Here is a 27,899-nt window from a genome sequence, read left to right on the forward strand (position 1 = left end):
AAAATATTGCTTATATTTTTAAACATTTATGGTACAAATACCACTAAGAAAAGCTGTGTGGGGAGTGACATTTTTTATTTCACAATGTAAATGTGTAGTGATGTTTAACACACTATTAATTTATTTCCATTTATTATTAGAGGGGGACAATTTTTTTAAAATTTTATATGCATAAGAGCATGATGCAAAATATGAATTATACAGTCATTTTATTGAATCTTTACTGCTAATGCACGCAAATTTCACAAAGTGTAATGACACTACTGAGCACTTAAGTTGTTAAGCTGTCATATTACAGAAAAATTATTTGTGCTATATAATCACTGTTTTCTTTTTCCTATTGTTTATTTCTGAGCTTACTTCATAAACATCTGTAAATGCAGCTATACTTGCTGTGGCAAATATCTATTATTGCACCATAAACCTGAATGACTTCAGGTGCTTTGGTGCCAAATCGAACAAAATCACCTGGAAGGTGATACCCATTCTGAGGCTGCACATTTTGGGTCTATGCTCTGTAGTTATAAAATCTGTAATTTTGAAGCTTGTAAGAATAATGATTGGAGGTAATATCCAATTTTTTTCCCCATCAATCATTTTTGTAGTGCCTTTAAGCTGTGTACCTGTCTTTCATTCTACTCTTTTACCGAAACAAAAAACAATCCAAAAGACCCAACCGATTAACCAAACAAACAAATGAAAAGTTAGTAATTATAGTCTGTATAATTCAGAGACATGCCCAGGGATTTCACTAAGGGATAAAATAGGATGACTGGCAAAAGTCCTTAGCTCAGTAAAGAAGGTGAGGTGAATTATTTATCCTTAGTGAGCAGATTTTATTGGCTCCATCTCAGAACATCCCAAAGAAAAGGGAGGAAGAAGGACTTGGTTTTGTCACTCTCAAAACTCTGGCTCTGGTTGAAAACCTGTCTGTTTTTACAGGCAGTGATGCATGCTGCTCTCTCCTTAAAGGACTAGCAATAGCTTCACATCTGCTTCAGGCCAAAAAAATCTGAAGCAATGTTGACTTCTGGATTCCAGTGGTATCCAATAAAACTTAAAGTCATGAGTTAATACATATTAAATTACAATGTCTTTTACAGCATAGGCATAGTCATACACCTCTGAACATTGATGTATTTATTCAGAAACATGACACTCAGCAATTAAGCATTCCCATTACTTGAAATTAATTAATTAACTAATTAATTACTTCCAATTAATATTTTCACACATATGTGAGAGCACTGCTGTTAGACTGGCATTTTCTTTCTCCCAAGTCATAGAGAACTATTCCTGCTTCCTCTTTTGCCATCTCAGCTCTGTTTCAGTTCTGCAAGGTGCTGCAGAGGATTCTGGTTATAAGTCTGTGAACACTTTAGAAAATTATTAATTTAAGACATCAGAGATGAGAGGTGAGCACGTGGATTTGTTCATATGTATTTTAAGAAAGTTGCAGCTGGGATTTTGGTCAGTGTATTCTGTGTTTTGACTAGTTAAGCTTGCAATTTTTAGTATTCCTTGGGAAATAATTATCAAAACTCAGTTTATGGATGTTATCACTATACTACAACTCATCTCTTTCTAAGAACATCACAAAACTTTAAAGTCATTAAAGAGTGCCAAAAAAAAAAAGTGCATGGTCCAGACTAATTGTTTTTTACCTGGAGATCGAGGCTAATGGAAGAGAAGGTAGGAATATAAAGATATTGGAATATCTTAGCGCCTTATCCATTCTCACTGCTGCTCTTCACTCTGCTCTTTCAATCCAAATGAATTACACACAGTAATTTTGGGTGTTATAATAAACAGAGAGGCATCGTAATAATGTATTTCAGTTAGGAAGAGGTACTTGAAAGAAATTGGTTTTGCAATACACATGATGTGAGACAATCAATAGTGCTTTAGTCTGACAAGCACTGTCAATATCCATTGTCACAGTTCAGAAAGTCATTAATGGATAGTTCTTCAAAAACCAATGCTTTCAACACGTTGGAAGTGTTCAGATACACTGTACCTGGCAGGAATTAATCATAGGTAAACCCCTGAGATTAGGTACAAATGCTTAGTAAATGAAGAGTGAAATAAAAGTCATTGGAAGGAATTTGAGATCATGTTATAAGGAGGTACAAAATCTTGCCAATAAAATAGAGAGTTTAGGACATATTAAAAAATGTTACTTTTTGAATCATTCGGGCTTTGATCAGAACATCACACCCAGGAAAAGCATTCTGGTAGAAATATGTTGTCTAGGTTCATGATTAAATTCACAGGAAGTAATCATAAACATTTTTAGCCTCGCTCTGAAGAAGTCAGAGCCTTGCCTACCTCTGTGAATGGTGGCCATGCCAAAATCCTGGAGAAAGGCTCTTGTATCTGCTCCTTGCAACTTGTTGGCCACTCTCAGTCCTGATTAAACTGTAGTAAATTTATTCTCATTGCACTGTAGATAAAATTTAGGGCATTGAATGTTAAAAAATTATTCTTCCTCTGTACTTCTCAAAATTTTTGGTGATGGTACAATTTCCGTAGAACTGTGGCACTAGGAGGTATTGCATTTATTCTTGCCTTCCACTCTTCTGTTATTTATATGTTATTGTTAAGTCTAGATTTAAATAGGGATTCAGAGGATTTATATAGGCTAAAAAGAGACAGGTCAGGTTTTTATCAGTGGTTTTGGTTTTTTTTCAGAGCACTTATCCTATAGTTATCCCCTCTAATTCAGCTGATGTTATTACAGTGTTTTCCAACATTAAGGGCCAAAGATATGTTATTTTTTTTAGTCCTAAAAATATGTTTATACTAATTTATTTTGCACCCAGTCGGAATGGCACTCCCCTATTGTGATTAGCTGGTTTGATTTCATAAATCTTTAAACCTGAGGAAAAGATCTTGCCATTACTTCTTTTGTGCTTTCATACCTTTCCAACCTGTGGATTAAATGGAGACCAAATAAAGCATCAAAAGTAATCAGAAATTCTTTTCTAGATCTAAATGTTTGACTTATTACCAGCCAAACATGAAAGTCAGAAAATATTCAGGTTACATTTTTGCTGATGAAGTGTCCTAGCACACCCTTGCACTAGTAGAAGAAAATTATTATTATTTTATACTTAAGCTTTTAAGAGTCGCATTTTTACTTCTGTATGGAACTGCCTTCTACTTTTTTATGTTGTTTGACATTTGTCAGCTCTCTTTCATGGAGGATACTTCTGGCCAAATCCACAATCTAAAATTAAAAAAGGGAGGTGTTAAAAAATAGTTTATTGTGCTTTTTTGAGTTTTATAACTTTTTTTTTTTTCCTTTTTCTCTTGGAAGTAGCATTTGTTCTTCTTTGTATTTCCAAATATAATAGCAAAGTCATTTTAATGTGGGGATATCGCGAGAAGAATTGTTTGGCAAGAGAAGGAATATTTCTAAGTGAGATCCTAACACGAATATTTCTGGCTAAGCTTGATTTTGGAACATACTATCTAAACCCTTAAATTTCTGGGAGGCTTGGAGTTTTTCTCTGGTGACTCACATGTATTTAATAGAATAAAATGAGAAATTCATCAACATTAGCTTTACTGTTGTTTTGAACTGTGAGCTTCACAGCAAAATGTGGCACACACAAAGTTATCCATGACAATAATTATTCCTACCTCTAGATGTAGTTTTAACACCATAATTGCTGTTTCAGGTAGAAAACTTCCAGCTGGGTTAATTCTATTTTTAAAAAGGGGGATGTTCACCTTGCTGTCCTACCCTTCACAGGATGACCATGAGCACTTCAGATGGAACATCTTAACTAATCCGGGGTAGACTCAGAGTTAAATGTGGAGCTCAGGTGGGCAAAAAGCACTCCATAGTCCCACAGAATGGGAAAAGTGTCAGGCAAGTGATTGACTTAACAGATATTTTCACTCCTGCATCATTTACATCACCTGGGAAAGCTTCAGAAGTCAGGATAAAGCCAAGCTAAGTACGAATTGCTATGGACAGAATGACACTGAGCAACAAAAGAGACCCCAAACTAAATACAATTCACTTCCCTGTTTCAAAGTACCACTAAGATGCAGAAGTAGAAACATCCATTTGTTGTTCTTTTTATAGCACAGCCAAGTGACTTGGAATTTTAGCTTGTCCCTGCCAAGGATTGCTCAATTTCGAACAAAAAGTCCTCTGCTATAATGTTAAAAAAGCACCAACCATCAGTTGAATGCTAATCTTTATGTTCTATGATACATCACTCCAGGAATGCTACCATTAAAAAATGTGAATTCTAGTTTTCATAAGTGATGGATTATTGTACCAAACCATGTATTTTCCAGTAAAGTGTCCTTTTATTTGTCCTGTGTGATTACTAGTTTGTGGAAGTATGTGTGGGGTCATTTTAGTGCTGTGGGAAAATGGAACACTCTTCTGTTAAAATCAGTAGTGAAATCAGAAGCAAACTATGCTCTGATCATAGCAGGCATGTGTTTAAATATTGCTTTCCTTAATTGGCTATGTTCTATTTACTTAAAATGAACAATTTGGCAAGTTTTTCTCCCTTGACAACAGCAAAGCGTAAACCATTTTATAAGTTTGGCTGTTAAAATCAGATTTGTAATGTAAACCACAATATTCCAGGGTTGTTGCTGTTGCTTAAACAGTTATTTTAGCTTGCCATTGTTTTATAATTGTGCACCTTTAAATGTTCTGGTGCTGTTTATAACTAATGCAAAACGCCTCGATAATAAAAATTACTGATAATAATGATCGTACTTTTAATTTTGGTCTCTCTCTTTGCTTGATCCTCTGCAGATTGCTGCATTATAGGGGAGGTTCAGTCTGGACAGGGAGAGAAGGGAACATCTCTGTAACTGCAGCAAAATTATCTATTTAGGAATTCTGTCAAAGGGGCAATGGACCAGGCTCCTGCCAATTCACCTTATGGAGAATATTGAATTTTGGTAGATTTGATTGATTGATTGATTGATTTCCAAGAGAGGATGGAAAGCTGTTCTTCCCTTAGAAAGCAGAAGCTTGAGGCCTTTGCCAGGAGAGGCTGCACAGCTCTGGCTGCCCTGCTAGCCTGCCCAGCACTGGGCACAGTGAGAGAGCTCTGGACACTGAGAAAGGGTTGTTCAAGGGTGGTGAGCCTCAGGTGATTTGTTAGAAATCTTTCAAAATCTGCTTGTTCAGGGAAAACTCTAGAAAAGGTCTCCCTATGGCATCTCTGCTGCTTCTGAGCTTCTCCTCCCTACTAGAACTGCCTCTTCTGATTAGCCATCATGGTGCCCTGTAACCACCTCAGCAGAGAAAAAGTTGAATTTATGCCTTTGAAACTTCCTCCAGGGGATTTTTGGCAGCGGGATTCTATGTCTTTTTGACACAGAGCAGGAATAAATTGCGCTCAAATTGTTTCTCAGCTTGGTAAATGCTTAAATATAATAAAATATAATCATTAGGACGGGAATACTTTTCTCTCCATAAATTAATGCATCTTGCACACATTTCGTGGCACGCGGCCATGTTTTCTATAACTGCATTAAATATATATATAACTCTTAATCCATCTTGGCAAGAGAATCCAGGCCTTCAGTGGTGGTGTAACCATCCATCCTTTCTCATAAGGAGTGCACAGCTAATAGCGTGTAGCACACTCGGAGTCCGGAGCTGGAGCTGAAAAATCACCCATGTGAAACTTGTGGGATTCGTGAACACTTCATGAGCAAACTGGTCGCCATCCAAATACTTATGGGCAATAAATAATGGAGCTCTGTGCATAGCCGGCAGAGTGAACTCATGGTGTTTATTCACTAAAGTATTAATCAGATGGTTTGTAGTGTCCAAGCAGCCGTGCTGATGACCTACCGCATGACTGGGGTTTTACCAGGGTGGTTATGGCCACTGTTTTCTCAGGATGTTTGATAAAACTACTGTTAATTTGGAAATGTTGTTTCACTAAAAATTTCTCTTCTGATTTCCTTCAGTTTTCAGGCTGAACTACAGTGCCTCTGACACAAATGACAGAAACCGAGTTAAAAGCAGATTAAAGAAGTTCATCTCCCGAAGACCCTCCTTGAAAACATTGCAAGAAAAGGGACTTATTAAAGGTGTGTTCAGTCTTCCAGACTTTTTTTTGGCGCAAAAATTAAAAATTCACAAATGAATATTTGACTCTCAGTGCATTGGATAAGCACTTCTTAAATATAGTTTTGTTGCTGTATGTCATAACACACTCCGGAACTGTAATGAAAAATCAATGTGTAGTTCTTCAAATCAAGATGCTGTACAACCCCATTTCTTTTTAAGAAAAGAATATCCATATAGTTTTATGGTTTAGAACCCAAAATTAGACCCTCAGATGCTGTGCTGACTAATTTGTTGGAATACTTTCTGCTGTCCTCTCTCATTATTTTTCTAACTCACCAACAAAATCCATTTTTAACAATTTTAAATACATGTCAGCCAATAAGAAATGCTTTGAATCTGTGGGGCTTTTTTCCCTATTCCAATTTCTTGCTAAATTGGTCAGCCATCACTTTCACATATTCTTAAAAAATTGTGTCTTTGATAAAACGTGTTTGTTAGTTTATCCAAGAAGTGTTTCACTGAGACACTGGTAGTTAACTTGAAGGCAGTAGCATTCTGACCACTAACATCCAACTAAAGCTGTGTTTTTAAATATTTTCTGGAATAATGCTTGAAAAATTTACGCACTCCCAAATTATTATGTGTGAAACCCACAACTGCACATGCAAATTGACTAGGAAGAGGCATTTTGCCAGCAGCCCCTGTCAATCTCTAGAGTGTGAGTTTCCCAGTGGTGTGTCAAAAATGGCAAGGGGTGCTGCTAGTGTGTATTAAACTTGTCTCTCCTGAGCCAAGAGATTGACCCCAGCCAGCATAAGCTAAAGCAGCTACAAGAGTTCAACACCAGCTGGGCCCATGTCTGGAGAGAAGAAGATTTGATGAATTAAGTTCTTATGGTTTAGATATGTGCAGAGATACTCAGTGCAGTGTTTACTGTGAGGAAATCTTCACTGTAGGAAAATACCATGTGCCTCAGTTATGGGGTTCTGCTTCCAGCTGCCACAGAAACTTCGGAAAAATGTCATTTATGCATCAATATGTGTGTGTGAGATGTGCACACTTGCACACCAAACTTTCAGGATCTGTCCTTACACATTTGTAGTAATTGATTTCAATACTTTGGAGGGTTTTGCCTTTCTGAAGTCTGTTGTGAGTTGAGGGTGGGATTTGACTGCACCCTGTTAGTTTGTTTCAGTTATTACAGTAATAGAGGAGTAATTGATAGTCTTTTAATTTCTGGATTTAAGGGTTGGGGGTGTTAGTTTAATAAAGTGTGGCTGATGAATCTCCTGCAGTGTTACACAGGGATCAGATGTGATCCCTGCTCACAAATCCAGATTCATTAGCATAACTCAAATCCACCCTCTAATATATATCTCTAGGAAAGCAAGATGAATTTGGGTTTGGCTACAGTTTCATTAAGCTCTTGATTCACAAACCTAAGTTAGTTCTACCTGGGATACTCTTCCATGGAAACCAGGGATGCTTTGGTTCAGTTCACAGGAACTCAGAATCAGTACTCAGCACAGTTCTATTACCAAACTAATGCTGCCATGAAGAAAACATGTTAGTTATCTACCATGAAGTTTCATTAGGATTAGGTTTTGGCCATGCAAATGAGGCAGGATTCGTTAGCACGGCTTAATTCCAATCTACGGTAAGTCTATGTGAAATGCTCATTTGATAAGGTTCCTTCATTGTCTTCACCAGAGTTTATCCCTTAATCTGTTGAAATGTTATGAAAATGCAGTTGCAGTGCTTATGCAGAGGCCACTTTTAAATGTTAATTTTCAGGCTCACATTAGAATATTTTTAAATCGCAAAATGCAACCACCCAGATTACAAATGAAAAGCTTGCCAAATTTTGTATTATAAAATGCATCTATTTATTTTTCTAAAGGTGACTTAAATGGTTGCAGAAACCCCTCAGAACTATTTATTTGCTCATTTTTTAAGGGTAAGAAAATGTTAACCAATTTTTACAAGAAAAAAATTCCTCCAGCTCTGAGAACATGCCTACGAACTTTTATCCCATAGGGAAATACTTCTGTCAGAACTGTAAATCCCTTAAAATAGGGGCTCGTAATAAAAGTGTGTATAAAGCCTTGCAGGACATCTTGGTACCAAATTCCTGACAAAGAGCTGTTCTGTGTGCTGGTGAAGAATTGATATAAATATCTGTGAAGCGTGTGGTGTTAATTACTCCAATGCAGTGGCACTGTAGGTGCTGTGAAAACCTTCACTTTTCATCAAGTGCTATTCATATTTGCCAGGGGCACTATAAAGCTCTCAAATCTATATTGATTTTTTACATTGTGTGTCACATTGGAACCAAAACTCCCAATAAATTTAACACGTAAATTATAGTCAAGAGTAAATACATTTTAAGGTGGTAAGTTCACTTAAACACAGCCCTGTGCTCTGCGAGTCGCTGATGCATGCACACTTGGCCAGAAAACTCCACACATTTCTCCACATTAACCAAATTTGGGAATACAGCCTTCAAAATTAAATAGCAGTTTGATCTCCTGGGGTACTTTGTTCTGCCAACACTGTTATCAGGAAATCTAGAAATTATGTGATTGTCATTTAACTCTTACCCAAACTTTGCTTGTGTAACGTGCAGCAGAGATCAGTGCAGAAAGTAAAGCAGGGAGTTAAATGAAAATAGTGAGGAGGATAACAATCAGACCAGGGAATGTAGAAGGCTGATGGTTAAATGTTAGTTGCATGTTGATCTGAAAACAAAGATACACCAACACTTTACATGATGAAAAGTTATTTTTGTCATCATTGTCCCATTTGCTTTCTAGTCCTGTGTGTAAAAGAAGCCAGAATGGGAGCAGCGCGTTGGCTCCATTCACTGCAATGGGCTGGTGGCTTAGGCTCTTCATGCTCCAGCGAGAGCTCTAATGAACATCATCTGTCCTTGTTCCACCTCACTCATGCTTGCACAAAATATCCTTGGTCTAGAGAGCTTTTTGAAGCATTTCTGAGATGATGTGCAATACAGGGACTTTGTGGAATGTGTTTGTGTCTCTAAGCACAGTTGTGTTCTTAGATATACACATGAACACAACCTAGAAATAGTAAATAAGAGGCATGTCCCATGTCTGCCACTTGGGCAGTGTTATTTTGAGAATAACTGTTCAAATTTATGCTCCAGGGCAGGGGTCCTTGGTTCCTCGGGATTGAAATATTCTCAGAATTTACAGAATCTGCACTAATATGCTAGAAAAATAATATATAAATCTTCTCTTTTAAAACAACTTTATAGTCCATAATTGAACTTTGATCTTTATGTTTGAGCTTTGTCATGATTTAATATTACCCAGAATGAATTGCCAACCTTCAACTTGATGTTGGCCTGCTAACATCCTGATTTCTGAGACTTTCTAGTCCAACAAAGGAAAAAAAGACTTCTGTGAAACTGTGACTTTAAAGCTATGGTGGTTATGTTGGTAATACACTATCACAAAATACACTCTCAGTAAACAGTAAAAAAATATGAGCAACAACCCAACATAAATGACACTGTGGGAAATGAGGAAAATGAAGCTATGCAGCTGGCAAGAAATTTATTTAGGTTTCTTTTTTTTTTATTAGGGTGGATCTTTCTTTCCCAAAAGCTAGACACCGAAGGAACTTCCCTGAATGTATTTCATAAGCTAAGGCAAAAACCAAAGCAGCATAAAATTTGGAATGGTTACAACTGTTTCAAGATGAAAATAAAAGCCACTCAATTGCTAGTGAAAGGAACTAGCTGTGATTTGGCTTGATAGCCTATAGAACAGGGCTCAGCATATGTTGGTGGTTGTGCAGATCGCAGCACAGAGATCACCAACCATTTCATTTCCAGGCAAAGGAAAATGTCTTTATTGTATCATATGTTTCACTGGACCTTGGAGTAGTTCAATGTAATGAGTGAAATGTTGATAAGTCCAAAATAGCAGATTAAGACCCACTTTTGGTGGGTTCTGTAATTCTTGGGGGTTATGGAGGAATTTTGTGAGTGATCTGGTGCACATCAGAGCTTAGGGAAAGTTAGGAAATGTTTCCTTTGACTTGCAGGGACAATGGGTCACAAGGGTATTTCTTTCTTTGACATGGACATTTGGAAGTACTTTTCCCAAACCCTGTGGATGGCCAGACACTGAAAAAAGTGATTTGTTCCTTTGACATGATGCTAAGAAATTATTCAGAGAATTTTAAAATACCTCATTTTGGGAGAAGTGTTTTGGGTAGTACAGCAGACACACTCTTTGAACTCAAACAAGCTCTTGTCTCCAGTCAAACACCAGAATTTCAGAGATCTGTGTCTGTAGTACTATTTTCCCTTTTTTCTGAGGATGTGAAACAAATCTGGCAGCTCATATGCCACTTAATAGTAACTGTTCACAAATGTAATTTTTTTTTTTTTAAATTGATGACCACCACAGATCAACGATATATAGTAAATCTCCACGTTAAAAGGACTGGCAAGATTCCCAGCTTGCATAAATCAGGGGAGCTCCATTGACAACCCCGCCGACCGCAGTCAGCTGAGGACCTGCCCCACTCATTGTCAAAGTGCTGTGGCATTATTTGGAGCCCCAGTCTGGAATCAGCATCACTTTAATGTCTGACTTAATGTGTCTGACTGCAGATAGAGCAGCTAGCAGAAGTCACCTTTAAGAATATGGCTCCAAATGCATCACCTCCTCCTGCAAAAGTTCACTGCTGTGGTGCCTGCTGTCCTATCCCTCTCCTTGGACATTTGTCTCTGATTTTGTATTTTCATTCTCCTTCCCTCTTTTCCCTCCCAACATTCAAACAGATGCAAAGAACACAAACTTGGATGTTGATACAAAGCTCTGCTAGTCCAGCAGTTCAAATCCAGATGTAGCACAGTTAATTCTGTTCCTGAAAGACACAAGATTACAGATATAATTCGTGTTTCTAAAAACTTGGGCATTGTACCATTATACCATCTCCTCTCATGCCAGAATTTAAGCTTCTTCCTGAGAAATGGGAGTATTGGCCATGCCTTTCCCTGTTTTTTTAATGAAAAACACTGAAGTACAAGCTCCTTCCAAGTGTAGCCACATCTCATCCATGTACACCCAAAACAGTTAAACAATGACATTCTCAGTGAGGATGTGGCTTCAGTGATTTTGTTTTAATTGTTTCTTTTCCAGAAGTATTGTCTCCCATAGTTGAGATTTCTGCAGCTCAAGATTAGTGGCTGTGCTGCAGCCTGCAAGAGCTACTCAAAAAAAAAAAAAAAAATAAAAAAAAAAAAATCAGCTCTGTCAAGCTCAGGGAGAACTTGAAGCTCCCCAGAACGAGCAATTCATTGCAGCCATAATCATCATTTTATATTATACAACTTGTGAACGTCCATGCCCTCCTCTTCTGGTGTCTGGCTTTATATCCCTGTGCAAAGCTGTCGCACACCCCAGCATCTCCAGCGGAATTTTTAACGTGCAGATAGCAGGGATGTGTAATGTAAACCATACCACCAAACACATTATGAATATATTGCTCTTCTTAAAAATGCTTGTTGGTTTTTCATACTACAGTATTGACTAACTGTCGGTGTTTGATGTATGGTTTACCAGCCTGATGTAGACTTATGGTTAGAGCTTAACTTGTTAGTTCTGCTTTTGCAGCCAATTCAGAATAACTACAGATGCCCCAAGATATTAAAATTGACTGCTCAAATGGACTCAGTGTGGGAGTTTCATTGGTTTTAAATTGATAACAGCTGAAAGAGTGAATGATTAAAGCTGTATATGGGCATAGTATGCAGCTCCTTTGTACGAGCTCTTGTGAACAGAATCCACTGCATGGGAATTGCCTTTGTTCTAATAAAAGATATTTCTGAACAATTGTTAGTTTAAATTTTTAAATGATGAAACAAGAGCATTTCAGGAGCCTATAGAGGAAATAATTCCTGAGAAACTGGAATAACTCTGAGAAGATAAAGTGGATTTCTATTCAGAGGGGAGCATTTAAAGTTAAGTAGCATTCCATAAGGTGGTAATTGTGTCTATTTCCCAGGCATTTGAGTTAAATAAGCTGGATAGGAAACATAAACTGTCATAACAGGAGGTTAGGAGTGTTGTGTACATCTCTTTTTTTCATGTCATAAAAAATGAAGTTTTGGAGGACCTTATCACAAATAAATCAAACAAAGGGGGATTTTGCTTCCCTTATCCCTTTGGGAGCAAGTTTGGTTTTTTCTTTTGAAAAAACATCCTTGATAACTTTCCCTAAACTAGTTTTAAAATACATATATCTATACACCTAAGAATAAGAAAATAATACTTTAACTTTAGTTCCATGCAAATCTAGCTTTAAAAAGTTAGCAATTCACCATTCCTTGTTTTTGAAATGATGCACAAACAAATCTTAGCTGAGTTTTCCTCAAGTATCCCCGTGACCTCCACAAGAGAAAATATGGCACTGTTACTGCTGCCATTCCCATGGTTATGTACAGAAACAGATCCAGCAAAAAATCAATTGATTGGAGAGAGCCACGGAATCTGTGCTCCAGGAGTACTCAGAATTGAGAGTATTTGGATGACTCATGGGATCATGTACTTGTAAATACTCATGAATCTCTAGAAGGTGAAAAAAAACCTCCAAAGCAGTTTTGTGCTGTTGTTTTACCACAGTCCAGAGCCGCTAATGCTGTTTTGCTGCCCTTCCACCCAAGATAAAAATCCTCAATGCCTGTTTTCTAAAGAAGAGGTGATTTAAAGCTTAACTGCAGGGTACAGAATGTGACTGTATCCATACAGTGAAAGGTGTAAAAAATGAGGTTAAATATTTTGCTGAATCTATAGAATCTGCACCAAGAAATGAAGTAAAGGACTAGGTGAGAATTTTAAAACTGCTTTCAGCCTGTTCGAAATTTCCTCCCAGGAATACCAAATATTCTGTGTTCGTATTGGAGACTGAAAGAGTAACTGTGAAATAATCCTGGAAGTTGGTTATAAAGTGGTTATAACACAGCAGAGAAACTGCTGAACAGCCACACATTAATTTCATTTCAGTTCTTCATGTGTTGCCATCTAAACACAGTGCAGTCCTTTGCCTGTTTTGCTTGTGAAATTGTTTACAAGTGTCTTTGTCCACCAAGCAAGATACATTTTTACTTCTTTTTTAACATAATTTACATTGGACACCATCCGATATTATGCAAAGAATTTGACAGGTCTTTGCTAAAATTTTAAAAAACAATTAAGATGTCAAAAGAGGAAGTGCTAGTACATTTTAATCATAAATCTCTGTATGTATAATTACCACTGAAGGCAGCTATAAATGTTTTATGAAGAAAATGTAACCAGACTGTGCTTTGTCAGAAACATAACCCCAAAACATGTAACAGACTGTTCGCTAATGCTTGACGCCACACATGCACACAACCTTCCTCGGAGCAGCTCTGTGAACCCAGTCCTCCATCCCTTCTGCAGCCCAAACTCCGACTCACTTCAATTCAGGCTCTGGTGTACTCTCCCAGAATGCAGATCACACGCTTGAGGAGGTGCTGAATAAACTTCCCTGATGCATCTCGAGAAGTCCAAAGCAACCCCTGCCCTGAGCCTTGTTTCCATCTCTGTGCTCCCTGCTCTGGGGTATTAGGGAAGAAAAGGCAATCGAGTCGCTCTTGAAATCTGAGCTGAGTCTGAAGTAATGAGGATGAATGAAAATGAAGCTCCTTGCAGCACAGAAAATTTAAAAAATGGAGCTTTTGCCTGTTAGTGAGGAAAAGTTGTGCTGCTTGGAGGAAGAAGAGCCTCAAGTGGTTATGGTGTAAGATGGTGGCACTGGCTAGGGAGGAAATATCCAGTTCCACTGGAGCTGCTGAGGACAGCAGGAGCTGCTGCTGGGCTTGCTGTGCAGAGTCCAGACTGGTGCTATCACCCTTCAGCTATCCATATAATAATTTTCAAAGCCTCCACACCAATTTACAAACCCTAGTCCTATGTTGAAATGCTATATGGAGACTGTCTCTTCGGATAAATGATGACAGTACACTCCTATTGTTTCAGCATTTAACTGGCTCCTATTGAGTAGTTCCTCTCATCTCTTTGATTCATTCTGATTTTAGCTGACAACGTCCCTGTTACTGATTGCTCTTTTCATAATCTCTCAAACCTGCAGAGTGGAAAGGAAGTGGAGGAAGCTAATTAGTAATCTGAAGAGTTGAACTTACTAATACAAATATGTTTCAAGACCAACATTCAAAGTTGATCAAAACTTTGAAATCACGAAACTAAAAGGTGACATTATCTAGTTAAAAGATTACTCATGAAAGAAGTGACACTAATCAGTAGTTAAACTTGGTGTGAGATGCAATCCTCATCCAAAGACATCCAGTATCTTCTAGTTTTTTAAAGCAGGCAATTAAATGAGTTAAAAAAAAAAAAACACCAAAAAACTTTTGTAAAGTTGAGATGAAATTGTACTAAGTCCTAATGATGCAAAGTAATGAAGTCCTTGCACTCCTACAGTACTCCATATATGAGTGAAACTTCTAAATGAGTGGAAGAGACAGGACAGGCAACCAGAGGAGTTTCTAGGTTGGACCAACCGTCGATATAATGTAGGAACTTCTACTAAACAGCCTAGGAAGCTGCAGCTCTAGAATGACCTTCATTTTTTTCTATGGCAGGTCCAGCAAACTCTGGAGACCTCCAAGCCTTAGAAAGGTCAAAGTTAAGGTGTAAGTGGCAATCGAAACTTGAATCCAGAGAGAAGTATTGAGCACTTTGAGCAGCAGATGTGGAGGGATTTGTTTCTGGGGCAGAAGCTAATGACCATTAGGACCCAGAAAGGAATTGGTTCCAACTTTATCTATGAATCTTCAATATCTGAGTTTTAAATTAATAGGCAAGCTGAGAAGAGACAAAAATCCCACTAATAGCACCATGCCTTAATGTATTTTTCTCTTGTTTTCCAAATGTAGATCAAATTTTTGGCTCCCATTTGCACTTGGTTTGTGAGCATGACAAATCTACAGTCCCCCAGTTTGTAAGACTCTGCATAAATGCTGTTGAAAGAAGAGGTGAGTACCTTATTACTTAAGACTTTTTTTTCTCTAATGGTAATCAAAACTTTAACATTATAATGCTGCTTGGATTTCAGGGTAGGCAGACAGTACAATTTATAATATAGTTATGAATGGAACTATGTGACATTCTGTGTCACTTCATTTTCTTTATATGATAAGACATTAATAGAACCCATTCATGCTGATAATTCCTTGTATTTTTTTGACACGTGGGTTTAGTCTTTCTCTGGGTAAGCAAATTCTAAACATTGATAAAATGTCAGTAACTTTCATTCCAAAGTCCCGGTTGAATGTAAGGCTGATACTTTTTCCTAAGTCTTGAATTGTATTGAACCAAAATAAATGTTATTCTTGTGTGGCCATATTTTTTTTTTTTTAATGAGTGCAGGTGTCTAATTTTTACAGTTATTTTAAAAGCCACGATATTGTAAAAATATTGGAATGAATATCCATCCTCATTAAAAGCTTTTATTAATAAGAAGGATTTTCATAGCATAAAAAAGATGTACTTAACACCGTTGCCTGCCTTCCTTTCTGCAGAGTGTATCTTCTCTCACTGAAGGTCATTTTCTTTGGAAGGTACATGCGGTAGATGCAGAATCTTAAAATGTATTGTATAAAAATGTGAGGCTTCATCACCATCTGTTACAAGTTTACAACTTGTTCCAGGGATCTGGGGAAACATATATCTTGCAAAAGATAGAAAATTTATTTTCAGAATAAGGCTGGGTGAACCCATTGTCACTGCCATATACTGGAGTCTCAGAACAAGAGAAACCCATGAAAAATAAAAAGATGCTTAAAGCGTTATCCACAAAGGAAAAAGCTATTTTAATTCCGCCATTGTTACCTGGTTTTATAGTGAAAGGTGCGATAAAACTACCCTGGAGTTTCAAACTCGGGGAAAATCATGCTTTAATTATACAGCAAAGAGAGCACTGGGATATTATTATTCCCAGAATGATTGGCAGGAAGTCAGAGACTGAAACAAACCGGAGATCGTTCAGTAGGGGGAGATAGTAGCATTGGGTTTTTGTGGAGGAAGGCTGGAGGCTGGATAGAAAACAGGGGAAAATGTGTGAAGTGACTATTAATAGAGGAGGAATTGTGAGGTGAAATTCAGAACATGAAAAGGAAAGGCAGAGATTAGATTGCAAAAATGCCTCTCCATGCAGAACATGTCTAACAAACTGCTCGGTGACAATCTCAGCACACGTTCCCCCAAAAATGCACTGGATGTTTCATAGATGTTTTGGAGTATCTGACCACTCCTCCCAGGAGAAGTGAGGCCAGAGGTCTCTGCACTGCTGAACTGTGACAGAAAATCCAAGGAGTGTAATTAGATGTTTGCTGTCTGTGTTATTATAAAAAGAAAAATTAATATTAGAAACTGGATGTATCTCTATTTCTTCAAAGGAGTTCTTCCTTCTGAGTATTGCATTATAGCTCTTGTGTTTCCTTCAAACTCGCTGTGACTTAGAGAAGCTTACCCCTTTTGGTTAGCCTAACATGTAAATAAAAGCTAATCACATGGCATGAGATAAAAATTTCATGTTATCACTATATTTATGAGTTTATATTCGATACCCAGTTTTTTTGCTATTATCGTTTTCTTGGATTAAGACGCTTGCATTTACTCACATTCTATTTACTCAAAGTGTTGTTTTTACTAAGTTCTGGCATAAACTATCTCAGGACAGCAGTAATTTATGTGAAGCTAAGTCCAATGTTTATGCAAGCTTCTGATGACATTTTGTGCCGGGGTTGGTATTAGGAAGCAGCGTGTGGAGGTGCCAAGTCTCCCGGCATGGCTGAGACTCAACAGATCTGAAGTCCTCCTCTTAATGGCCAGATATGCCTCCAGCCAAGATACTCAACTGCAGAGTCATGGGAAATACTTATGTACCAATTATGGGAAAGGCACATTTAATGAAAACTGTATGTTTACTTTCATAGTCTTAGTAAGATGGCCTAGATACTCGGTACAGCTGGCATATTGGCTGTGGTAGAAAAGCTTTTTTTTTTTTTTTCCTATTTAGAAAATTTATCATCTACATACTGTAACTGTACCAAAAATGTTACTTGCGTGCTTCGCTTAAGATAAAGGATTATCAGGAGAAAAGACTTTAGGAGACCATTCCTAAACGTTACTTACAAACATTCATACTTCACTGAATGGTTGTGTTCTGAGCTAGCAGCTTGTGGATTTAATTGTTATTCACCTACTGGTTTTCTATTTGTTTTTCTGATTTTTAAAGCATTATCACTGTGCACAGAAAGAAAGTCTAGCAGTGATCTGAATAAACCATATTAATTAGTACATTTTCCTGTGCAGACGAGGTTACACACAATAGCCAAATGTAGCAATATTCTCCCACAGATTAAAAATGTAGAGGTTGTCATTAACCATTGGCAAGATTTCCTGTTTAGTTACACTGTTTTAAAATTAATATCAAAAGGATGTTTGTTCTGAAATTATTCTGCTCTAACTTAGATCAGATTTTGGTCATTTCTCCCCTAATTTGCTCCTTCACCATTTTAGAACAGGGGTGCTTTATAAGATCTGATCTACAAAATCTCACACCATCATGCATATTTATCTATCCAAGAAGGATTCACTTGAGAATGTGATAAAAATGGAGTGGTTTCCACTTTTTCAGCCTCTTTCCATATTTTTAGTTATTGAAGTAGAACTGTGAAGCAGAAGGTCTTTCTCCATCTTCTCAGCCATCTTGCAGAGCTGGTAGTGGAGTTTAATAAAGAGAAGCAATAGAAACATGCCCATTCTTGGAAACTTGCAAGGAAATTGTCACTTTTTTTTTTTTTTTTTTTTTTTTTAGGGAAGCTCAGTTTTTCTCTTCATTCTTCCTGTCCTTATGAATTACTTATAATAATTACTGAATTATTCATTCATAATTTTTTATGAACTTCTAGTCCTGATTATTGAGTTATCCAGACCTGTATCACTAGAGTCAAAATTATCTTGGGAAAATGTGTTGTACCCTTGGTATCTCATGCAATATCCTAAACAGAAAAATCTCCCATGTCTGTGTGTGACCTGGTGAGGATAAGAGAATAATTTTGTACCATGCAGCAATCAGACTGAAGAAATGCAGTGGCTACTCAGAGACCTCTAGAATTTCTTCATTTTCTACTTTCTCAGGGACTTCAAGGGAAAGTTTTTGATGGAACAGCATGTTCTGTGGGTTTTTTGTTTCTTCTTTTATTTCGCCATCCCCACCTACCTTGGATGGACCTCAGGCTTTTCTGGGGCTGTCGACCTGTCCTTTTCAATCTGTATTCCTGTTTTTCAATCTGTTTTTCAATCTGCTTTCTCCTTCTCCCTGGAAAGCGACTGACAGGTAGCACCAGCCCTGAGCTGAGCAGTGCAGCGAGGAGAGCCTGGGACAATCCTCCCAGTGCTCAGTACTCCTGCCAAGGGTGGGGTCCATTGCAAGACTTTTTGGTGTTTCTAGGCCAGATATCATTTCCAGTCATTTCTGGAGTCGCCTATTTATTTTGTTATCCACGACCCTTTAAAAGTCCTGGCTGTCTTTTTCTGTTTTTTTGCGTTTTTCTGTTTTTAAAATATGTGAAAGGCATGAGCAGAACGCATTAAAAAAAAAAAAAAAAATACCAGTCTGCGTTGTACCTCAACAACATGCCATCCAGTACTTCTCATAGTAGTGTTTTATCGTGTGAAAACAGTCTGATACTAAACTCTTTTCCAGGGAAGATCATTTGTCTGTGTGTCTAATGACAGAGAAAATGAACACCCCGAGCAGTCTGGATCCTAAACCTACCCAGGGTCTCTAGTGTGGCTTGGGTTTTGTAAAGAAATACAGTCCTAATGCTCCAGGGAAATATAATTTAACTTTCATCTCTCTTTGGAAACATCCTTCATTTTCTCCCTCCATTCCCAAATCCAAGTCAGGGCTCTCAAATCAGCCTAAATGACTTGAAAAATGACACTGCAGGCAGCAAAGCTGATGATTACAGGTACCGTTTCCATTTTAAGCTGGACGTTGCAGATATTGTTTTCTGTTGCTTTTCTTGGAGCACAGGATGCTCTGACAGGAATGATACACAAAATTACATATTTGATTCAATGCCTAAAAGCCACCCTGGGATCCATAACCTTGCTTAAAGATTTAAGAAAGACCTTTAGTCCAGTTCTGAGAAGGTTCTTAGCTTAGAAAACTTTATCTTTCAACTTTACTTCTTAGCAGCTGTTATATTTTTTTGCTGTCGTTTGTTTGACAGGATCCAGTTATAGGTTCCGATGTCTGTTTAAAGAAACAGGGAGGTTGTTGGCTTTAAAATTCCCTTACTGCTTGTGTGTTCAACATTTTCCCAGGCTTTTCTACATAGTTTGCCAAGTAAAGGGACTGACCTTTTGTAGCAAACACTTTTTCATTTCTAAATGCTCACTTTGATTTTTGTCCCATTTTATGCTCATTCCAAACTGTTTACAACCCACTAAAAATGACTGTGAATTATATGTTTGTGTAATGGATTCCTTTTGTGGTCGGAGTGGAATGTTTACTTTGAACAATTAGTTATCTTTGGGCAGATTATAGTGACCTGAAAAAAGAATGGCTAAAATTATTATAGTACCTTAACTATTTCCTTTTGTTATCTTCTCTGTTTGCCCAATGTATTATTTACTGGGTTTCATTGCTCTGAGACCCGGGGAACAAATCTTGTTAAATCAGAGCAGTGACCAAAAAAAAACCCTCTGAATTTGGGGCTCTGAATTTGGGGTAGCACCAGTAAGACTTCAGAGGAGACCATTAGGCACTTAAAGGTTACATGAGCAATTTTAAGAAGGCATGGTTTTGAAAAAAAAAAAAATTAAGTGCTTGCTCTCCGAAATTCAGATTTCTCATAGGTTTCCAAAGTTTGACACCCCAAAGTGCCTAAAACTGATGCTCGTGTTGGCTTTCATTAACTTAATGTCCATAGCTGTGCTTGATTATGCATAAGATCACTGCAGACATGCAGACATTCAGTCTCATACTGCAGAATATTCAGGATTTAAGGAAGAAAATGCCTTTATGGGCAAAGATAAAGTACCTTATGGGATGTAGTAAAGAAATACAGTCATCCCAATGGAGAGAAATGAAGATAAAAATGGTATTTTAAACTACCTCACCTCCCAAATGCCATGCTGCCCTGTGACAGAAGGTTGTGTCCCTTTCATCAGTTTTATCTGTTAATCTAAAAGCTAAAGTGCAGCTAAAAGCACTTTAAAACCTATTTATAAAAAAAAAAAAAGGAAAAAGAAAGTGATATTTCATTACCTTCTAAATCATATATTGCTTAAAAGGTAGTCAGTATTCTGGTAGAATGTTTACACAGAGGAGAGTTCACTTATCTCAAGGAGTTAAGCAAAGAGGAAATGAGTTTTAAAAAATATAAAGTATTGTGACTATATCTGTATAGCTAGGAAAATATGATTTTTTAAAAACAATCTAATGCTATCTCATTTTCTAATGGAAGAAAACACTGCAGAAGAATTTTAAAAGAGAAAAAATCCCAAACACCTCCTAAAGCTGAGTATTCCCATGCTAAGATCATTGTCTTTGGTATGGTGGAATGAGTGGATTATAAGACAGTGAGGATGGCAGAAGACACAGGGCTTGTACAGCCAAGGAATGGATTAATAGCCACTGTATAAAACCCCTGGAAATTTATGGAATTGTTTAGGTGGGAAAAGCCCCCTAAGATCATGGATTCCAACCATTCCCCCAGCACTGCCACGGCCACCCTTAAACCATGTCCCCAAGTGCCACTTGGACACAGATTTCAAATCCCTCCAGGGATGGGGACTCCCCCACCTATCTCCACCCTCTATGTTTTGTAAAACATCACCACATTTGAGTTCAACAACACGTTCCTCAGGATTTATGTAGCTAAAGCAAAATTTTGAGTTTATTTGGTTCTCAAAAATAGTCCATCCCCATCCCTGAGGACCTGAGGAAGGCAGCAGGAAAGTACAGGGTAGTTCTGCCAGGGTGTGCTCACCACCATCTTGGAGCTCCCAGTAAATTCCCAGTGTTCCTGGGATATTTCCCAGCACGGTTAGACCAAACCCATCAGCCAGTGGCATAAAGGATTTGTTCTGGCAAGGCTTCCTTGAGAAGGGAAACCTCAGGAGACTGACCTATCCTGTGCCATTTTATATTTCTGTCTGAGTACAGGATTATTCTCCAACAGCACTTGGCCCCTGAACAACCACTAAAATGTATTTTAGTTGTGTTTTCTCTGTCATATCTTTCTATCCTCTGAGCAAGAAATTCCTCATGAATAGCAGTTTGTTTCCTACAAGCTCATTCACTGATTTTCAGTACTTATTCTCCTCTGGAAATGTGTTTTTCAAGCTCTTGTTTGATTCTCCCAGGCCTACACATGCTTCCTTGCTTACTCTGATATAATTTTACATACTGTTTCCAGTGGCTTTAGAATTCAGTGCCCTGAAAGTACAGAGATCATGTTGCTCCACCAAATGATCTGAGCTCCCAGTTCTGCTAATTTTGTACTGTTCATTCTTTCCCACTTTGGGATAATCTATTATGCTTGGATCCAGGCACGCACTAAAAGCTAATACTTCCATGAAGAATGTGCAATTCGTACTGTTTAGCTTGTGATGAGATTCCTGAAGTCTTTTATGATTCTGTCTTGTTCCAAGGAGACTTCTGCTCCCAACTTTATATGCACTGAATGTAAAAGAGGAAGAAAAAAAATGGAGAAACAAAACAAACTGATTGGAAAAAAAAATTGCATGCACTCAAAAATATCCAGCAGTTCAGCAGATAAAGCCTTTTTCCAGGGAATTCTAGTGTGCTGAAGAAATCTGTTTCTGAGGGCATTGAACTATGTTTACTTTTAAGTGGCCAACAAGCATAAACTCAAACGTACAGATGAATGCAACACAAAACAACAAAGTTCTGAGAAAAGCCCTTGCAAGTTTGTGATTTAAAAGGTTCGGTGCTTTTATTTTTATTTTTATTTTTTTAACATAAATTCTTCTTCTGAGTAGGAATCAGGAGCGGTTGAATTCAGTGCAAACATATTGGCAAGCTTTCCTCAACCATTTCTGTCTTCAGGCTCAGGCAATCCCACTATAGCCACCTTTCTTAGAGGAAGAGCCAGTTAATAGTGTTGTGCAAGGTCCAAGTCAGAGTTGGCTCTGAAGGGTATTCACTCTGGGGCCTCTGTGTCTGCTAGAAAGCCACATTCTGAGTTAGAAAAAATATCAAGAAGTGTCAACAGGAAACATCACGGAAGGGCATACAAGACAAATTAGAGAAAAGGAGACAACAGACAAAAAAAGGAAAAAAAAGGAAAAAAGAAAAGGAATAAAAGCCTTGTAATGACAAGGCACAAAAGAGAATAAATATATAATTTTTAAGAAATTGGAAAGAAGAGACTCTAAGTTGGTTAGAAGAGGAAAAAGACATAAAACAGGCAGGCATTGGAACCAGTTGCCTTTGTCATAGTTACCTGATACCTGGTTCATTGATTAATCTGTTCCAGAGAAATGTATCCATTTCTATGAAAAAAAAGGGGGGGATTTGTATTTTAAGCCCTGCCAGTAACAACAAGCAGACACTCAGTGTGCACCAGAGTAACATTTACAATGCCTGGGCCAAATTCATGCCTTGTGTAATTTTATTGCTTTTACTGGAATTACACCAGAGATGAGTTTGGCCTTTTGCCTTTTTCTAGCATTGTATAATATATCTATTTGTGAACATGTAGAAGGAAACAGGGCATTTTGTCTTCCGAATTTTCCATAAAATCGTGTTCAATAGGCATAATAAATAAAACCAACCACTTAACCTACGAAATAAAAAAGAATCAAACAACGTTTTCCAGATATTAAAATAATGTTAATACACTTTGTAAATCAAGGAGTTGACACTCGTAGGCGCTGAAACAAAAAGTCCAGAGAAATTTAAAGCCAGCTGCCTGTGTGTGATACTTGCTCTCTGCCAAGGAGAGAATGAAGGTCCTGACTCACCCCCTGGTCAGAGACAGATTCAGGGAACTCACACATGAGGGGATTCACCTCCCAGCCATGAAAAAGGTAAAAAGAGACACAAAAGTCCTCTCTTTTCCCCCTGAATGAGCCGAGGCTGTGAGGCTCCATGCCCTGGTGCAGCACACATGCCATCCCAGAGCAGGAGCTGGCAGGATTTCCCCTGCAAACCCCATTGAGTCAGAGTTGCAGTTCAGCCGTTAATAGAACACTTTGGGCTAACACTTGACAAAATGAATCTTGGCCTAGAAGAAATGTTCACTAACACACACCAAAAAAAAAAAAATTAGAAGTCCATTAAGTCCCTTTAAAAGGAAAAGAGATGTACTTTCAGATCCTTTCAATATCTCTCTGCTTAAATAGAAAGTTGTATTTTTATAAAATATTATGGAGGGATAATTCCACGACACAAACTAAACACTTTCCCTATGGGGAAAAAAAAAGCTGCTGCAACTGCACTACAATTTTTTTTCAAAAAAGTTTTACAGCAATAAAAGAAAACACACTAAAAAAGAAGTTTTACTGTCTGTATGCAACACTATGGGGTCAGTTTAAAAAAACCTGTCTCCTTTTTTTTTTCCTGCCCGCAATTCAAGAGAGCAAATAACTGCAGTTGTATTTTATTACTTCAATTATTTGCTGTAGCAGCTTGTGTTACATCAATGTTTTAACCATATAATACCACAGTCTAATGGGATTGATACCTAAGTGAGAGAAATTGGACCAACAAAGAGCTTCAGGAGGAAGGCAGAGGGCAAAGGAGGAAGGCAGCTTAAAAAGGAGGCTTTATGCTAAGGCTTTTACTTTTTTAAGGGAAGGTTTTTTAGCATGTTTTGCTCCCCTGAAATTATGAAACAGATACTGTTAGCAATCTAGTAACAGAATTGTCCCTAAATTGGCTACTGCATGATAACCCCCCAGGGAACTAACAAGTCTTTCAAAGATCTCTGGTTGTATATTGGCTCAGCAGATTGTTTTATTACGATCAGGATCCACATGGATCATGGATATAATTATGTACCAAACCAACTTCTTTTGTCTTCCCTCAAACAATGGTTTGGGAGGAATGGCAGAGATGTAAATGAGAGCAAAATGTGAGCATTTTGTTCCATAACACAACAGATCCAAACCTCTTGGATCCTCCAGCTCTCTCCTGGTGGTTCCTTCATGCACCTTTTTTGGTGTCAGAGATGATGCCTTTCAAATTATTTAAACTTTTGGCAAACAGACATTGCTATCAGAAACTTCATTCTCGTGCTTATTCTGCTTTGCAATGGATATAGGTTATTTCTTCCTGTAATTCCTGCTTTATTAATACAATCCTCTGTCCACCAAGACAGATGGAGATTCCTCTTGAAGGACCTGAACAGATCCATTCTGTGATCAATAGTTGTGCTTTACAGTTAAGGAAATGGCTCAGAGTTTTGTTGTTTCAGGGACTTAAGCTTTATTTATTAAAAAAAAACATGTAAGAACCAAGATTTTCACTCAGGATTTTAAAAAAAGAACAGGAACTTGTTTAGTAGCCAAAATCATGGGCCATTAACAGTTGATTCAGTGGCTCTTAAAATCACCTGCAGACCGAGGGTAAGGTGACACCTCTGAGATGTCTTCACTCAGAAGATATGAAAGTCCCCTAAAGGCAGAAAGAGGTTTCTCTGTGCCTCTTTTCTTCACCTCCCCAGGAAAAATCTCCCCAGTATTTCCAACCATATGCTTTGATTTGTCAGTCCTGAGCTGACATGGTGTTCTGTGACATAACCTGCCAAAGTAGCTGCCACCAAATGGCCTCCCAGTGCCAGCAGGAATGACACAATAGTGCTGGAGGTGCCACAGCTTTTTGTTTACTTACAAATGAAATCATTTTGATGAGTGTATGGTATCAGTTAGCAAGTGTTGAGTTCCTCATGGTGATACGGCTCATGTTGACTTAAATGGAAAAGGGATCAGCTCAGAAACCTTTAATGAGAAAAGTTCCTTGGTGTACTTGCAGTGATGCCCTGCGGAGCCACGAGAACTAAAAATCTGTCAGCATACTTGGTAGAAACTTGTTTCATGGTTCTCTAACTCATATGATTGAGATTAAAGTGAGCAAAATCTTGGCACATAGCTTGGCAGGCAAGAAGCATTCCTGTGTTTGTGTGTGTGAGACAGAGGGACAAAGAGAGGGGGAAATTTAGCAGCCACTCATTCGGTGTTCAATTATCAGGTGTTACATATTTTTAATAAACCTTCAGAGAAAGATAAGATAGATCCTCTTCTATTGAAAACTGCTTTCACTGAGACTGTAAACTTAACTTTGAACAAGCTGAGGATCTCCTCTAACCACTGAAAACAAAATCATTTGAATTCTCCAGCCCAAACAAACTGCAAGCCAGACTTGAATCCAAACAGGGAGGTGGAAGGTGCTGGAAGGCTGCTGTTTAAGCAGGCAGGTTTTCCTATATGGACACTTTATTTACTGTGTTTTGTAAATTTATTTATTTACTTTTTTATGCCCTGATCTGTGACCTGCAGGACTTTGTCCTTCTGGCTGTAAAGACACCACATTTTTTAATACTTTTCAAACCCTCATGATGTGGATGTCTGAAAAATATCTGAATTTGCACACTAGAAATGGTTCACAATGGTGTCTTTTATTATCTCTGTCTCAGTTGCATTTTTGTGTTCTGATATGTCACACATTAAAAGCACAAAGGCCACAGCTTACAGCAAGAGTTTCTGTCAGAAACTCTGCAACTGTCTTGAATGTCTGTATAGTAAATGTCATTAATAATTACTGGAATTTTCACCAAAGAAGGAAATTAGATATGGAAAACACTTTATGCCAGCTTTGTCTTTCCAAGACTTCAGAAATACCACAGGGTCTCTGTGAACCCTAGGAAAAGGGGTGAGATTGGATTTCTACCTTCCCTACATCATTCCATGCCACAGTCAGCAATAAGATACAAAGACAACTATTCAAATCAAATTTCTTCCTGTAGCTTCAAATTTTAAAATAATTATCTCCCATGAAAATATCAAATGATACTCATATTTATGCATTCACTTCACCCAAAATTCAGCTAACAAATATCTAGTGTGTTTTATTGCCAACTCGGTTTTTTTCTTATCAGAAGTTAGTATTTTTATGTATGTATTGCTTGCATGTCTCAGCAATGTTTAGTTATACTATTTATAGTTCATTGAGTTTTCTTTAATTCACATATTTCAATGTAGAAAGCAATTTGTTCCTTTTCAGACTATACTTAAAAAACCTGTTTTAGGGAGTCCCTGAGCAACTCATATATAAGGTTTGTGCTATTGTAGTGTAGTCTATTGTGGAATGTGTGTCAAACTGTGAGTTTGCATGAAAACTGTGGAGTTGCTTCTGCCAAAGTAATGAAGGATGCACCAATCTCTTAAGTTTTGGTACTTATCACCTTTAGTAATCCAGCTCAGGATTTTTATGGTTTCAGCAGACACCTTGACTATGTCTTTTGCTGAGTGTTTGGTGATCAGATTTTTCCCATATTAAATGGAGTAAAAAAAAAGTTTTTAAGTTACTTGAACCTGTTTGGGGACAGAAAACACAGTGGAAATGACAGGAAAAATAATATATAAATACATAAATATATATATATAGCTGCAGAGTCCCGCAGCTAAGATGGCAAACTAAAGTGGAAAAATATGTAAGCACAATAGGTTTGTGTCATATTAAAATTAATGTCTCTGTTGTTTCCCGTAGTACTGCTTAATGTCACTGTTTCATAACACTAAATATGAATTTTCCAAAAGCAAGAAAATTTTACTCACTTATTAGACTGGGGATTTATCACACAAAAGAAGGTGTAAGAACATTCAGTGGAATCCCAAGGTTTTCACCATTATTGGGTCTTTAAATGTGAGCAAAGTACTCTGAGAAAGATCCTATTAAAGTAAAAGTTATCTCTGTATGCACATGCACACACACCTTTGTGTTATCACATTTATATGTTAGGCAGATATGCAATGCTAAGAATTCAGTAAGTTGGTGCTGGGGAGCTGTGTGAATACTTATCTTCCAGGAGAGCCTCTGGGTTTTCCACACAGCCGTGGACTCTAACACCCAAAGGTGTCTGATAGTGTGCCTTAGACCAAAGAATCTACTTTTTAAATGTTTACTCCCTCTTCAAGATAAAAAGCAAACACAAAGATAGATGCCTGCAATACAATGTGAATAACAAAGACCATTTGCAGCTGCACATTTGCAGCTCAGATTTTAGAGCAGAGTTCTGCACATTCCTCTGTTAGAAACTCAGAACCTCTGTGTTTTCTGTCCCTAAACAGGTCTGATTTCTGACTGCAGGACACAGATCCAGCCTTCTGTGCTATTCAACAAAACAAGTGTTATCAAGTGCCAACTGATATTTCTTTAGCTGCTGTTGAACTCTGACATTAAACTCTGCCTTGGCATTCCTCCCCAGTGATGCTCAGGAGCTGGAGGAAAAGCCCATGGACAGTTGGGCAGGACCTGGTCAGGGAGATAAAATAGAAAACCTTGGGCCATTAAGGCTGGACAGAGCACAGAGTCAGGCTACCAAGCAATGGATCTGTTATGAGGAGTGTTGGGTCCATCTGGAATCCTCAACTATCTGTGTACTCAAAAAATTATGGAAAAAACAGTCCTGTGACTTCCAATTTACAACCTAAGTATCCCTACTCCACCTTAAACTTCTTATCCCAGCCCCTAACATTCAACTAAACTAATC

The 27,899-nt window shown here is 37.8% G+C and overlaps 1 protein-coding gene across 4 annotated transcripts in view; it reads left to right on the plus strand.

The window, feature by feature from the left end:
- ARHGAP15 (Rho GTPase activating protein 15) overlaps window positions 1–27,899 on the plus strand; it is a 325,292-nt gene that overhangs the window by 184,750 nt on the left and 112,643 nt on the right. For all 4 annotated transcript variants that reach the window (XM_085067143.1, XM_085067144.1, XM_085067145.1 and 1 more), the window contains 2 exons: window positions 5,962–6,084; window positions 15,021–15,119. In XM_085067143.1, coding sequence (XP_084923269.1) covers window positions 5,962–6,084; window positions 15,021–15,119 — 222 coding nt within the window. The remainder of the gene's footprint in view (window positions 1–5,961; window positions 6,085–15,020; window positions 15,120–27,899) is intronic.

This window comes from Lichenostomus cassidix, chromosome 7, assembly GCF_008360975.1.
Source record: "Lichenostomus cassidix isolate B80296 chromosome 7, HeHo_3.0, whole genome shotgun sequence".
Taxonomy (NCBI): Eukaryota; Metazoa; Chordata; class Aves; order Passeriformes; family Meliphagidae; genus Lichenostomus; species Lichenostomus cassidix.